Below are 15,632 nucleotides of genomic sequence, written 5' to 3'. Positions count from 1 at the left end.
TAAATTATGTAGCTACAAACAATTTGAAACTGTAAATACTCAAGCCAATGATTTGATGAGCACTGGACACAAAAAGAGATGAGACAGTAGAAGAAATAAGACAAAATTAGGATATTACTACTTTGCTATGAATTAATGTATTTGTAATATAGGCCTAATGTCAAAAATAGTGGCTGACTTTGCAAGCAGTGTATTTTTTCCATAGTGTGATACAGCTTGTTTTGTCTGATTCAAAGGAACTAGACGTGTTGGGTTTCTGCTCTAGCCACTATGACTAGCGGGAAGGGGAACACGTTGCTAATAATTCCCTCAGTTATGTCTTGCAGGCTTTGTCTTACCGATATCTTGGTTAAAATGCAAAGATTTCTCAAGTCATAGTTAAATTCAAGAATAAAAAGGGTGTTCTGCTTTATCAGAATTTATTACCCATCAATCTTGGATTGTCTTCTTGGTTCGCTAAGGTAACAGACAGATATCCCTCTTGTTATAGTTCAAACTGAGGGCATTATATAAAAGGTGATATTAAATTCCTTCAGAGAGTTCTAGAGTTGCTCCTGGGTCTTTTTGAATTTTATTTATTATTATATAGCACAGATTAAGAAGAATGTGTAAATGTACATTGGCAAGGAGTTGGTAATATTCTGACGCTGCATGTCCAGTTGTTTTTACGAAGTCATTATTACTATTACCAATAGATTTTCTTGTCTTGTTATGAGTTAGTTTGTAACCATTTTGTCTATGTAATGTAATGTATTTGTTTTCTCTTTAGTACAGCATATTGAACAGGCACATGAATATTATAACTTGGTTTTAATTACAAATTTTTGATAATTATTGAGTTGGTATTTAATTTAGATAAAGGGTAGGACTAAATAAGTGTTCACTTCTTCCTACTTCTCTTCAAACAGAAAAGTAGTGGTAAGCTAATTATTTTTTTCTTGGTTATATATGCACATGCTTTCTCTGTCCTATGCTTGTTTCAAATTAAGCACTGAGTCCCACCACTTCATAGAAAACTGATTTCAGCCATTTGTTTCCAAGTTCTAGTTTCAGTCATGATCAATATTTCTTGAGTGTACGTGAGGGTGGGAAATTATTAAACATATAAATTAATAGCTTAGCTTTATGGCACAACTCTTTCTTCACCAAGACAGACCAGAGCAGCAATAACAATGTGGCAGACAAAGCCATATTGTTATAACTTATTGGTTTTGTCTATTCATTTCCAAGATGCAACTACTAAAACACCTTTGCTTTAAGGAGAGACTCATTCACAACCTGAAGGGTCCACCTTTTGTCCCCAAGTATTCTGCTTGTTACTGAAGGAATATATTTCTGATTAAATAATCCTTGTTATAGAAATGTATAGTAAAGCCTTAAAAAAAAAGAGGAAAGTCACATGCTTAATGTGTAAAACACAAATTTTAGTTAATCATCATGTTATATTTCAAAGCTTCCTTTGGTCAGAAATTTATATGGGTAGCAAAGGCTTATTTGGCTTCTATTGGCCACAAAGAACTTATCTATTCAGAGTCGCCTAAATGTTGTTTGTATCCAGGTTTAAAATGTATTTACTCTTACCTACCTAATATTCGATAACTACTGCGGTGTTTCAGGGGTTCAGGGGAAGGAAGAAGTTCATTGATTTCCTAGCTTCCTCTTCTCCTTCCTTGTGGCACCCAGTTTCTCGTTTTGCCTGTAAGTCAGCGATGAGGGATTGAATCACCCAAGACGGAAAAAGGAAAACCAAGTTGACGTTAGCAGCGTTTAGCATAGCTTAGCTACAATACCCTACAGCAGTATGAACTTTGTACTATATTTAAGTTGCTATATAACAGCATTCTAGATCGTTGGGCACACGAGTATCAAATGGTAAGCGTGATTTGCATAAATAAGTAAAGTATTTAAGTGCTTAGCTTAAATGTTTTCGCTTTAGCATGTTGTTGTTGGCTAGCTAGCCTGGTTTCGATACGTTTTAGCTAGGTACTATGTTAGCCAACTCACCTCGCAGCCTGTGCATTTTTGCCCCAATCGTACTGTCATTTTTTAATGTTTAAGGAATGTGTTTTGCGCTAATGCATCTTACATTTAAAAGAAAACTTACCTAGACGTGTTGGCTTTGTAGCTAATGCTAATATTAGCACTGGAGTTGTTTTTAACCTTTAAGACAAGTTATATTTTTTTGGAGTGTAGTAAGCTGAAGCCATTGTGAAAATTGAATGAGTCTTGTATTGTAATTTAGTGCAAATTTCGGATGTTTTCCATAGGTTTATGAGAATGCAGAGACATGGGTGACATGAAAACCCCAGATTTTGATGACCTTCTGGCAGCCTTTGACATCCCAGATGCCACTGGACTGGATTCTAAAGAGGCCATCCAGGAAAGCCACGAGGAGATAGATAATCAACTAAAACACTCCGTAATCTGTCTGGATGACAGCTTACTCAGTAACCCAGATGCCACTACAGCAGATATTCCTCTTGTTAGTGTTATAGTGAAAAATACAAGTCGACAAGAATCACTTGAAGGTTTCAGTGACCAGCTTCATTCAGTTACAGCGTTGCAGAATGGATTCAAGGGACAGGAGGCCTGCGTTAAGCCTGTGGAACCATCCAACACAAGTTTTTCTAATTCATTTCAGGGTGATTTAAATGGGGAAGGTTCAAGAGAACTTCCTGGAGAAATTCCCCTTCAGCAGAAACCTGATGAAACAGCAGTATTTTCCCCATCACTTTCCCATTTTAGTCCCCCCTATAGTCCTCAGACAGAGGTGTTGTATAGCAAAAACCAAAAGGTTTCAAAACAAGAGGGGCCTTGTTGTCTAGAAGCTCGGATTTTGGCAGAACCTTTAGTTCCAGGCAGGGAACAAAAATCAGATATTTTTTTGTTCGATGCGTCTCCCAAGAACACTAAAGAGAGCACACCAGAAAACTGCAGAAGCAACGATCATCTCTCTGATAGCTATATCAGAGATGAAACAGAGAACACCACTAGAGCATGTTGCCCATTTACTTCTTTAAGCAGTGAGCAGAACTTTAAAGAGGCGGAATCCCAAAACACAGAGGATGTTACCAACTCTTATTCATCTGCCAAATTTCAGACATCTAAATTGCCCTTGTCTAATGAGGCTCCAATTGCTCCAAATACTAAAAAGGATCCCACTGAGACAACTGATCCCACAGAATCGTCAGCATCGAACAGTGATTGCGTTAAAGCTAATAACATGGCAGCCATATCCCCAAGAAGCCCCAGGAGTCCCAATGACGTAGTGAAACGGTTAATGAAACCCTCTGATAGCCCTGTAAGCCTCTGCAGTGACAGCAGTGGCAAGACATCCCCTGCAGTGGCATCCGTTTCATCCCCAGCCATACCCAGGGTCAGAATTAAGACTATTAAAACCACTTCTGGTCAGATCAAACGCACAGTGACCAGTGTGCTGCCAGACTCCGAAACAGACGAGATTCATTCTGCTTATGAATCCTCGCCGTCGCAGAGTATGATCAGTGAAGACTCCTACTGCAACGTGTCCCCTCGTCAATCTCAAGCTGTTGATTGCAGTCCTGGGAGTAACCCAGCAGCATGCACATCTTCACCCAAAATGCCCAGAAGGTCGGAGGAAAAATCGAGAGGTTTTAGGACAGGCTTCCACAGGAGTAGCCGCGCTGTCCAGCGATCCGTTGCACACGATGCGCAGAAACCAAAGAGAGCTTCATCTACGACAGGTCTCACATCAAACACAAACTTCCTTCCAAAAGCAATGCACTTGGCAAGTCTAAATTTGGTCCCTCACAGCGTTGCTGCTTCAGTTGCTGCCCGGCCCTCGTCCCATCAACAAAGTCAAAACATTCTTCCCTCCTCGGTTTGCAGCACTGTCCCTCTGGTGCATCAAGTCAAAACAGCCACGCCTTTCCCCCGTTCATCTGCCCCGAACACAGCTGCAGGAACCCTAAACAGGCTTTTGACAAGTGCCAACCCAGTGCCTGTATACGTGCCTAACCTGAGCCCCCCACCAGAGTGCAACATCAAGCTTCCGCCTCGCGGCTATTGCTGCCTCGAGTGCGGGGACTCGTTTGGCGTCGAGAGGAGTCTGGCGTTTCATTACAACAGGAGGAGTGTCCAGATCGAAGTAGGATGTACACACTGCGCAAAGACCCTGGTTTTCTTTAACAGGTGCGCCCTGTTGGCACATGCACGGGAGCACAAAAGCAACGGCAGCGTGATGCAGTGCACGCAGCTCCATCTGAAACCTATATCAGAGGAGCAGATGTTTGTACCCCTGAGCTCTGAGTCGGCGAACACGGGCCCGTACCCCTCGACGTTAGTCTCACCAGTCAGTGAACCCGTCATGCCCTTATACCCAGACGGTGTGATTCGCAACAGGTTCCGTTGTCTGGAGTGCAACAAGCAGTTGCCAGACTACAAAGCGCTTGCAGGTCATTACCAGAAGATGTCAGAAGACGTGGAAGGGCTGGTGAGTAAATGGGGTGGAAAAGTATGAGAGAATGTGCTTTTGCGTCTTTGTTAGTGTCGATTAAATCAAGAAAAAAAAAAGGAAACAATAATGTGATCAAGTTTTGAAGGCCGAACTAGATTGTAATGGCTTTAGAGCCAGATGTTAATTCAACTATAGTGCCAACCTGTTTAGTGCAATGGAGTCATTCATCTATAGAAGGCATGAGTCAGAGTGAAACCTTCCCTTGTGACGGCCTTGAGTAAAAATACTAAAATTTGATGTTATAAAAGATGTTAATACAAAAAATTTAAACAACATGTACAGTATAATATGATGTAAGTGCTTTTAAAACTGAAGCAATTACCCCTGCTGCTGACAGTTTATTTACCATTTATTTATTATATTGATGTAAACTCAGACAAAGATTAATATTTATATAAACAGTAGCTTTGAACTAACTTTTTTTATGGCACATTATGTGCTCTTTTTTTTTTACCATTTTGTTGCACAAGTGTAACAAATTCATTTTGGCTGTTTAATTAATTGGGCCATCTGTTCAGTTACAGCCTGCAATTAGCAGCTTAAGTGATATATTGCTCATCCCTTACTAATCGTAGCAATTATAAACAATGTCAGCTTAATAAAGATGTTGCCCTTTTCGTCAGTAGTTTCCAGGACCAGCAATATTTCCTGAAGAATTTATGTTTGTTGCAAGTCTGGGGAAAGTATAATAGCTTTTTTCAGACAGCTGACCAGCTGTGTGCAGCAGCTGCTTTTGGGAAGCAATATTATGGCACTTCTGTGCTTTATACAAAACTCCAGGCAGTTGTTGAAACTATATTTTTTTGTTTTCAATCTTTGGCAGACCTTGATTCCGGTATTCAGTCTATTCATATTCATGGTTATAGTCGGCATTTAAAAACATTCTGTGGTTAAGCTGCGTCACAGATAGGGTTTATGTGCATGTTTAGCTCCTGTAACATAAAAAAAATGTAAATCATAAACTTATTCCATAAAGTTGACGTATCCATTGTTTATGTTTACATTTTTAATACATTTCATGCTCTTTTTTTCCCCTCCCCTTTGCCCTTGTCTTTCATTATGACAGATTTGTAAAGTTTGCTCAATGTTGTTGCCAAACAAGTGCAGCTTCAGAACTCACCAGCGCCTCCATGCCCACAAATCCCCTTACTGCTGTCCTGAGTGCGGCGCCCCGAGTCGATCTGCTGACATCCAGAAGCATGTCAAGGAGAACTGTCTGCATTATGCTCGCAAGGCTTGGTACAAGTACGTAGGCTAAAGAAACAATAATTTTTCTTTTAAATTCACAGTAAGATGTTATAATAGTGTTTTTAAATATATTTTCTTCCAGATGTCTTCACTGTGACATGGTTTTCAGAACCCTCCTAGGACAAAAGACTCACGTTGAGGAGAAACACTGCGAGGTCTTGTACAAGTGTTCAGTCTGTCCAGTTGCCTTCAAGACCTCTGACGGCTGTGAAGTGCATTTAAAAAATAAACACAAATCTAGCAGGCAAACTCCTCAGTAAGTTAACTGCAAATGGTCTGACAGTTCTAAGTTGTACTTTTCATTTTAAGAGTTGTCAGCACATGTATTTGTTTGTATTTTTTGCAGGTTGGTGTTTAAGTGTTCCTGCAAGGCACTTTTCAATAAAAAACACAACTTTTTTCAACATTTTCACGAAAACGCCAACAAGCGAGTCACTTGTGTGTTCAAGTGTCCAGAATGCAACTCTGTTTTTCCACAAAAGCGGCTGTTGATGCAGCACTTCAAGGTTAGTTCCAAACATATTGCTTATTATTATTGTTATGAAGTTTGCAATCATTTTCCTTTTTATAATTGGGTTGGGGGTTTTTTTAACTTCCAAAATTTGTATACCTTTTTAAATATTGCAAGTTGTACTAAGGAGAGAAAAATGTAATCACAAGTTGCAGGTGTTCTGTCCTGTTACACTACTGATTCTATTCAAACAAGCATTTTGTGACTATTTTCTTTTAGCTTAATTTATTACAAAGTATAAGGTATGGTGTCTTTTAACTGTAATGAGTGCTTTCCTCTGTATGTTTTGTCATCTGGCAGACCGTGCATGTGGGAAATATGACGGCAGACACAGAAAAGGACAGTAAAGAAAAAGAAGGGCTGGATTGGTTCCCAGAGTCTCATCCTGTCCAGCGGGAGAAGAGTCACATCACTCGTAAAAACACCGACAGTCCAAGGAAGAAGTCGGAGCAGGACGCCAAATCTCGCGTTAAGCCTCGGGGGTGGACATGCGGCGAGTGTCTGCAGTGCTTTGCTGAAAGAGAGTCGTACGTTTCTCACATGAAGATCAACCATGGGAAGGTAGATGTTTGACTCCAAACCTTCTCACTAAATGCTGGTCCGTCTCAGAACATTCTGACAGTTTGTTGTAAGTGTGGGGAAGGCACACACTTACAACAAAAAGAAAAGCTATATTCCGTCCACTTTCTCTGGCAACTCACAAAATAACTGACTTAAGAGCATTCAGGAAAAGATAAATGTACAACAAACCAGATTTTTATTTGTTATTGTACTCAATGAAGTTCAGGTTTTTGGCATATTTAGGTTTCTGAATGTGGTTAAGTAGGTGCAGTTTTACAAGCTCGTTTCATTGGAACTATGTTTGATGTTTTTACCTCAGTCAATGAAGAAATATCCTTGTCGCCACTGTGAGCTGTCGTTCAACGCAGCCACCAGTCTGAGGCGACACATTCGCAGTGAACATGATGGTAAAAGAAGAATTTATTCTTGTTGGTAAGTTTAAACAACCTCAAAGTTTATATTAATCTCTTGTCTGATTTTTTTTTTTTTGACTTTTAAAGAATTTACAGTAATACTTTAACCTTTTACCATATTCCACAGGTACTGCACGGATCCAAAGACAACCTTCACAACAAGCGTGATGTTGAAGAACCACATAAGTCTTATGCATGGAATTAAAAACCCGGATCTCAGGCAGATGCCCAAATCATCCATCAAGGAGTTCAAAAGCCCTTCAGGCAAGGTAGGTATAGATAAACAGATGGATAAATAATCAAGCATATTTTATTACCAGACAAAGATGATCCGACTAAGTAGCAAAGGCTACGTTCCAGTTATGATTTCCTTCATTGTTTTTTTTTTTATTTATTGCTCTAAAAACATCATTTGAGGACAGCTTTTTGTACTTAATCTTAAGTATTTTCTTCTGTTCATGCAGTTTTATGATTAGAAATTTTTGCGTGACAAAAAAAAAAGCCAAAATAAGAAATTTGTAAAGGGCCAAACACTTTTTAACAGCAGTGTGTTTTATTTGTAAAAATAACTAATAAAAAAAAAAAAAACAGTTCTTGCAGGCCAGTGTTAAAATGTAACAGATTGTAGAGATCCCAGTTTAACGGGTTGTTTTATGATTTTCTTCAGGGGATAATATTGGCGTCGCCAGTCAGGCGTAGGCAGGCTGACACCCCGGATCGCAGTGATCTCGATGCTCCCTCAGCTAAACGTCTTAAAGCTCAGTTCCGCTGTTCAAAGTGCGGTTTCACCACGGACGACAGCACCGAGTTCCAGCAGCATATACCTCAGCATAAAACAGATGAAAACACCCCTCAGTGCCTTCACTGTGGTCTGTGTTTCACATCTGTGGTTTCTCTTAATAGACATCTTTTTATTGTGCACAAAGTCAAAGATCCCAAGGAAGATGAAGAAGAAGACGAAGAAGAAGAAGAAGAAGAAGAGGAGGAGGAGATGAGAGATGTCGGTCGGTCGGTTGGATCAGCCGGGACTGCTAATGTGAATGACTATAAACCCTCGCTGGATGAGGAGCCAGAAAACCCTCCCTACACCAACACTTCAGACTTTCATTTAAAACTAAAACCTCTTTCCCAGACAGATTCAGCTTCTTCCCAGTAGTGAAGGTTACATCTGTCCCAGAAAAAGCTGCATTTATCTGTCCTTTTTTTTTTTTTTTTTTTTTTTTTTTTTTATGGTGTCGAGCCAAATTTATGCTTCAACGTCAGCTTGACGCAGAACCTACGCCGTGTGGCTCCCCTTTAGCTTGACGTGCACCTGTCCAGAAAATAACTCCACGTCGTAGCAACACGTACTAACAGCTGCTATTGGCCCAGGTGGTGTGTGTTTACATGGATCGCTGATTTGCTCACAATTAACCCCCATGTGGATCAAGAGCATAAAATGTAACGGGCTGTAACTGAATCGGTTTGCTCACCGGTTTGGCCGTGTTTATTTTGAGCTTCCAGCAGCTCTACCAGTCTGTGCAAGTATTCTTTTCCACATCGTCTTCTTTTTTTTTTTTTTTTTTTTCTCTTGTTGCATTCAGTAGTGACTGTAATCAACACTCAGTGGCTTGCAGTGTCCCCAAAGACTCACCGACATTCAAAATAACTTCTTTCTGAAATCTAAAGTTCAGATTGAGGTGTAGCTTGGTTTTTGTGCATCTGCATGCCTGTCTGTGTTCAGGTTACACATTTACATCCTCACATCCTTCACATTATCCCCAAAACATGTTAAGTTAATTGGTAACTAAATTCAACCCTATATGCACATTCACAATTTACCAATTGAATGTGCATGTGTGTGTGTTTTTTTTAAGTTAAACCTGTAATGGACAGCCTTGTCCATCTGTCCGCTTGAATTCTTGTCCCATGAAAGCTAGAAAATACTCCATGCTTTATATATTGATTTGATGCTGAAGCATATGTTTGGCTCATAAGACTTTAGTTATTTTTAATAGATGGTGGGTACAAAGCTTTGGGGCCTTTTTCATTTTTGTCATTTTAAAAGAGTGCAGTATATTTAGGCAAATCCATATTTTTATTTGTATTTTTTATAAAGAACAGTATTGTCATTATTCACTAAAGTAAATTTACTTTGCATGTTAGTAATATGTTAATCTTACTTTTCACATAAAACAACGCTCATCTTTACTTTTAAACGTGTTTTCAAAGCCCATCTCATCAGGATGCTCAGGAATATCTGTTTAAAAGTCAAGTCTCTTCAGTGTTCACAAATGCAATAGATGGTAATGTGATGAGCTAAAATTTAGTTTTGAATGCCACAAACAAGTAGGGTTATTGTTGATTTATTGTAACATGAAACATTTGAATTTAGCTGTGCTTTAATTGTAGTACTCGCACCATTTTGGTAACTACAAAAAGACAGAACAACAGTATTTTTAAGACCACAGACAAATATAAACAAAAGGCTATTAAAGTTGAGTTTTATTTTTTATTTGTTGAAATTCCTAAAGGTTTAAAAAAAGAAAAAAATCTGTATCATCTGGTTGGCAGTGGGCATAAAAAGTTTGATTGGTGCATCTCAGTTTTAAAATGCTCATGTCTTTATGTTATTGGTTAAAATATGTGTCGGTCATTCCAAATTTGACTTTTCTTTTGTGTGTCGCGTGTGAGGAGGAGACATTGAGGTATTACAGTTTTGCTGCAGCACTATTGAAAATACCTCAAATCACCAGAAGTGTATCTTTTCAGCAAGTTAATGTCAGTGTTTGTTTCAAGTCAGGGTACACGGTTTCGGATAATCCATAGAAGGTGCGAGTGTGAGCTTTGGTGTTACATCTAGGATACTGTTTTCCAAAATCCCAACCTGTGGACGCAATTGAATGCAGAATTATGTCGGGCGAAAACTAACTCGTGGATCTGTGATCATGAAGGAATTCTGTTGTCTGCAGGTTCTGATTTGTGCAGCAGTGCTTCTTGTTTCGTGTTGTCCACACGACGGTTCCTACCTCCACTATTAAATGGCAGTGATTGTTAAATGATCCGAGGCTTTGGCAGGTTGAAGTTAATCTCAGTGCAATGTAAGCAATTATATTTTTAGAACTTGTATCCTCCCATGTTAATAAATTTTATAAATTATTTTGGGAATATTTAGGTTTAACGGTCATATTGACTTGATAAACAAGTGAACTTTTCTATTATAGTGCTCAAAATCACACCACAGCAGTTTATCTGCTTGCAGGTGGGAAGGGTTAACTGTTCACAACTTAGCTTTTTATAACATTCAGTAAAACACATTTGTACTTTTGATACAGTGTAGAAAGCGGACTTGTATAGAGAAAACGAAATGTGTACATACAGTAATGAGTGAAACCTGGATTCACAGCATCCTTCGAAGCCATTACATCTGTTCAGCATGCAGTGGCCTACATGCCTTGCTGTTACGTTTACATGAAGTACTTACAAATAAACAGGTGCATTTAATGAAACATCTGCTCCGTCTTGTTTTTTTGCAGCATTAAACATTTGTATTTGGGTGACGCTGGCATTTAAAAGTGACAGGTCATACTTCACACAAGTCACCCAAATGAGCAGTGTCCAGCCAATAAGCAACAACCACTAGAGGATGACCTCATGCTCTCAGAAAATCAAGCCCAGCCCATCTTGGTATAAAAAGCTCTTCTTGTATTTGGAGAGCTGCAAATATTTTTTCTAATTAAGACAGCAAAGGGAGACGCAAGATGCCAGCAATCTGTAGAGGGGGATTTTTGTCTTCTTTCATCCTTATCTCCTATATCGCGATGACGACCTCGGTGATGCTTGATTTAACCGAACTGAAAAACAAAGTATCCCAGCTCAAGGTGAATCCCAGAGGAAATCTTTGGGCAACAGGTAAGAACATTTTAAAACTGCTGAAAAATGTACTTTTGTCTCAATAGAGGCAGTTTTAATTGGGAGTCTGCATTTTTTCTTTTTTTATTATTATAGGCCATTTCATGGGAAAGAAAAGTGTGGATAGCTCCTTACTGGAAAGTGTCTTCGAGAATATCGATGTTCCATCTGAAGACAGAGATGTGAATCCTGTGGCCAGAGTGGAAGATGTGCAGGCACTGATCACCAAGATGTTGAGGGCCGCTCAACAAACAAGAAAACACACACTGGAAATGTTAGCCTGACTTTATCATATTATTGTTTACTGTTAATTCATTGTATCATTTAAATCACTGTAAGTTTTATTGATTGGAAATATTTTTATTACTACTACTACTACTTATCGTCAGTACTGTCCTTCTCACTATTGTTATGTTGCTTTTTTGAAATGCTTTTATAATAGTTCTTTAATTATAATTAAATTAATTGTAATTAAATTAATTTGATTATAATCAAATTATTATTTCATTTAATTATAATTTCATTTTACAATTATTTTATAATGATCATTTAGTACTTTTTTCACATCTAAAGGTCTAGTATTATTTTGCTGTTTTTACAATAATTTCTAGTGGATATTTTTATTACCACAATTATTACCATACTACAGCACTACTTTTATATCGTTGTTTTGGCTATTTTATTATAATTAATATTTAACATGAAGTTATATCTTATTACTAATATCTTCATCTTATTTGCTATTATTACAGTTACTGCACTATCTCACAATATATATATATTTTTGTCTTAATATAGAGAAAGAGGAGATCCAGCTTGAAGAAACCAACCTCTTACCTGTAACAATACGAGCACCAACTGATGAAGATCATAGATCTATTATTTTTGTCAAGTAAAAAAAAAGACTGTAATCTAAGCAAGGTGTTGTTGTTTTTTTCTTGTAATATTTATTACGTTCCATTCGTCTTTGTGTTTGTTATTCAAAATATACATGTTTCCTTCCTAACATGCTGTATATTTCTGTTTCAATAAAATGTGCAAAGAAGTTGTATGTAATGTGTGTCATATTAATGTTTTTTTTTTTTAATAATGGGTGGCTTTGGGTGTTTTGGCGCCCCCTTTCGGTATGTCTGCTAATCATATCCGGGTGACAGAGCTGAGCATCAACGTGCTGGTCCCCATGTTACTAAACTAACCAGCAGCAGTTATGCCTTTAGTAGTAATGTGCGGATACCCGTGTAGTGGTAAAACACGGAGGGCAGAAGAACTGAAGGCGCATTTTGAAGAGACCACCGATCGACAGGTTCACATTGTCGGAGACCGAGCTCTGGGCGTTGATAGAAACAGTGTTTATGCAGGCAAGTTCGGCTAGCTTCGTTCCCATTCACCATTGTTCGGTGGTGTTCGCTTTCTCTGAACTTTCCGACGCGCTGGCAAATCGTCTTAAAAGTTATTAGCGTCGCACTTTGGCTTTATCCCACTCTGTTAAATTGTTTGCGAGTGCCAGGATACAGTGGCATGTAAATGCTTGATCCGGGTTTTTAAATATAATCGCGTCTCAGCTGGTGGGAAATTAGCGAAAAAATTGATCTGAAACCTGATTCACACGTATGCAGACATGGTGTGTTACAATTTTTCTACCTGGCTCCCCTGTGCTAATTAAACCAATAGCCCTTAATCCTTTATCTTTATTATAAAAGTTTAGGGTATATAGCGCAAACTAAGTCATAAATCATATTTCTGAAATATCATAACATTTTATTTCACACAATCCAGCTTCTGTAATGTGACTTTTTTTTTTACATTGAGCTAATTCAAAACTATTTTCATTGTTTGATCCCAAATCAGACTCACGAATTGATTTATTAGTAATATTTTAGGTGTATAAAGAAAATAGAACATTTGTTGAAGGTGGAACAAAGATGTATAAGTTCTATGTTTTATATGGTGCTTATGCATCCCCCTTTAATGCCACCTTTCTGTCCATATGGTTTACATCAAAAATAGCCAATCCTGAAGACTTCTTGTGCAGCTACTTTGACTACTAAGAATAACAAAAAACATAATGTAATAAAACACAGCAGTGAATATATGGTTAACTTTGCGGAGCACTGAAATCGGATGGTTAGTGTTTGTTATAGTGAATTGTTATGGATTAAACTTGCAGTTTTGTTGCAGATTCCCAAAAAGAGAAGGATACAAGAGCATCTCTAAAAGCTGAAGTAGAGAGGTAGGTTTACCCTCACCTCTCTTCCACCACATGCAGGCTGTTACAAGACGTTCTTTAAAATTTTCCTTTTTTTTTTACACACTATTTTTGTTCTTTTTTTCAGGAAGGTCAATAGGGACAACATTGTAATTTTAGACTCATTGAATTACATAAAAGGTATATATCAAGAGTTACGCAAGTTGTGCGAATTCTCATTTTAAGCACTGTGATGTAACCTATTAACATGTCTCACAGGTTACCGCTACGAATTGTTCTGTCTGACTAAGCATGCGCAGACGCCGCACTGCCTGGTAAGAATGCGGGTGGGGGGGAAAAAAAGAACCTATGGATTATAACGACATGCGTCGGTGTAACTAATACTGGGGGTATTTTGATGAAGGTGCACTGCTTGACATCAGGTGAAGAAAGCTCATTGTGGAACAAAAACAGAGAAGCTGCAGACCAATACAGCCAGGACATGTGAGTAGGAAGTTTCTACACAATGAATTAATAACAGTGATGATTAATTTGTTACATTAAAGTGTCATTTTCTTTGTGCTTTGGGTTTATTTTTAGCTTTGACGCACTAGTTCAGAGGTTCGAAGCACCAGACTCCAGGAACAGATGGGACAGTCCTCTCTTCACTGTCCTCAAAGACGACGTTCCTCCTCTTGAAGCCGTTTCTGACGCGCTTTTTAAGAGAAAAGCCCCCCCGCCTAATCAGTCCACCCAGAGCGTAAGGAAATTCACAAAAGCCATATTGTTTGATGCGATGTGTGTAATCGCTCTGAGAGTAACAAAGTGGATTTTTTCCTTTTTTTTTTCCCTCACAGCAACCCCTCTCCTCAACAAACTTCCTGTATGAGTTGGACAAAATCACACAGGATGTTTTAATGGTTCGTCCTCCTTTATGTTTCTGTCAATTTTTCTTTTATTTTTTTCGGTGGGTCTGACGTTCTACCAGTTTGAGATTGACTCATAATTTAGGAAACATCTTTAAAGCAAGTCTTAAAGACTCAAGCAGACTTGTAGATTATGACAGATTATCATTTCCTGTGGTTCAGACCGAGCAAGCTGATAATATCAATTTGTTGCCTGAGAGTAATTATCTTTATAAAGCACCAAACAGAATTAATACACAATTATTTCTCTATCTTTGGATGAGCTCATTTTGATTTCTAATTTCTGTTATTTTTAAATGATTAAAAAAAATCTTCCTGTATGACAATTTTTTTGTTTGTTTAGTTACTGTTCCTTTATAGTTTTTGTTTTTATAGTCAATCATCATTCAATTATTGTTGGATATGAACCCATCTATTTTCTCCCCACTGTGCTGTTTAATAAAGGCAATACAAATCTTTCAGGCAATTTTTAACGCCCAGAAAACAAGTGTCCCTGGAGACCTTATCTCAGTTCCAGGAGCTACAGAAAAGATATCCTTTATGCTTCGAACCAAGGGTGACGTTTGTTTTTTGTTTTTTTTTCTGACTGCTGTGACGTCTCACTTCCAGGTAAGTTTAATTGCGCAACGTCGGTGGATTCATTTAATATTCTCGTCTGATGAAGGAAGTCACATTTGCTTGCAGATGGGGAGGCAAAGGCCTCATCATCAAAGACCCCATAAACACTCCTGAGCTGAAGGCAGAGCAGCAAGCCAAGGTAAAGGTCTCATCTGTAATAAAATGCTGAGAGACGTGACCGGTGGGAAGCAACCAAAATGCTCCCGGTGGCTTCTCTGTGACGCTCCTTCTCAGAAGCAAACACTTTGATTATTTCTTCACCTTTGAACACGTCCGTCCGAGCAGGAGCTGATTTAAAAGCTCTGTGTTGGTCTGCCTTCAGTGATGGGTGCATAATTGAAGTTCCACATTACGTCAGTAGCGTATTTGCTGTGTGGTCGTGTAGCTTTCATGTGGGTTGCTTTAGAAACACAAACCTTCTGTCTGGTTTCTCTGAACAACTTTATGTCCTTAACCCATAAATGAAACGTGGAGCTGACCAGGACCGTCAACATGGCCGAGCTGAGGAAACTACGGCGCCAGTTCATCAGTTACAGCAAGATGCACCCGACGGAGAAAACGGGGCAGATTGCCAACATGTTTGTTCAGTATTTAAATAAGGGTCTTCATTAAATTAAATTAAATTAAATTAAAGAGCTGGATGGGTTTTTTTCTGCTTCTTGACAAGTGCAGATGTTTAAATGTGTTGCTGTATCGTCTTTATCTTGTTTTTTTTAATTAAAATAAGGTAGAAATTGATTTGAGTACTTCTGTTTATTAAATGAAAGTGCAAAATTTAGCTATA

The 15,632-nt window shown here is 38.4% G+C and overlaps 3 protein-coding genes across 3 annotated transcripts; all 3 read left to right on the top strand.

Annotated features, from left to right (window-relative positions):
• Positions 1 to 1,470: 1,470 nt before the first annotated feature.
• On the top strand, positions 1,471 to 10,716 carry znf592 (zinc finger protein 592). The gene is made up of 9 exons (XM_015004435.2): positions 1,471 to 1,872; positions 2,268 to 4,471; positions 5,562 to 5,740; positions 5,826 to 5,999; positions 6,090 to 6,249; positions 6,555 to 6,815; positions 7,135 to 7,247; positions 7,356 to 7,497; positions 7,896 to 10,716. The coding sequence occupies exons 2-9, from the start codon at positions 2,288 to 2,290 to the stop codon at positions 8,382 to 8,384; spliced, it is 3,702 nt and encodes a 1,233-aa protein (XP_014859921.2). The 5' UTR covers positions 1,471 to 1,872; positions 2,268 to 2,287; the 3' UTR covers positions 8,385 to 10,716.
• A 70-nt stretch (positions 10,717 to 10,786) lies between these two features.
• On the top strand, positions 10,787 to 11,474 carry nmba (neuromedin Ba). Its single transcript, XM_088006267.1, has 2 exons — positions 10,787 to 11,119; positions 11,216 to 11,474. The coding sequence occupies exons 1-2, from the start codon at positions 10,969 to 10,971 to the stop codon at positions 11,401 to 11,403; spliced, it is 339 nt and encodes a 112-aa protein (XP_087862393.1). The 5' UTR covers positions 10,787 to 10,968; the 3' UTR covers positions 11,404 to 11,474.
• Positions 11,475 to 12,231: 757 nt separating this feature from the next.
• Positions 12,232 to 15,586, top strand: kti12 (KTI12 chromatin associated homolog). Its single transcript, XM_015004438.2, has 9 exons — positions 12,232 to 12,477; positions 13,298 to 13,349; positions 13,453 to 13,505; positions 13,584 to 13,639; positions 13,729 to 13,808; positions 13,905 to 14,064; positions 14,162 to 14,224; positions 14,693 to 14,761; positions 15,317 to 15,586. Exons 1-9 carry the CDS (start codon positions 12,327 to 12,329, stop codon positions 15,458 to 15,460), a joined length of 828 nt encoding a protein of 275 aa, XP_014859924.1. The 5' UTR covers positions 12,232 to 12,326; the 3' UTR covers positions 15,461 to 15,586.
• Positions 15,587 to 15,632: the final 46 nt, after the last annotated feature.

Source organism: Poecilia mexicana, unplaced genomic scaffold (genome assembly GCF_051168715.1).
Source record: "Poecilia mexicana isolate PSO_F unplaced genomic scaffold, ASM5116871v1 scaffold_6, whole genome shotgun sequence".
Lineage (NCBI taxonomy): Eukaryota > Metazoa > Chordata > Actinopteri > Cyprinodontiformes > Poeciliidae > Poecilia > Poecilia mexicana.
Note: the sequence above shows the minus strand (reverse complement) of the source record. Positions and strands in the feature narration are given on the sequence as shown.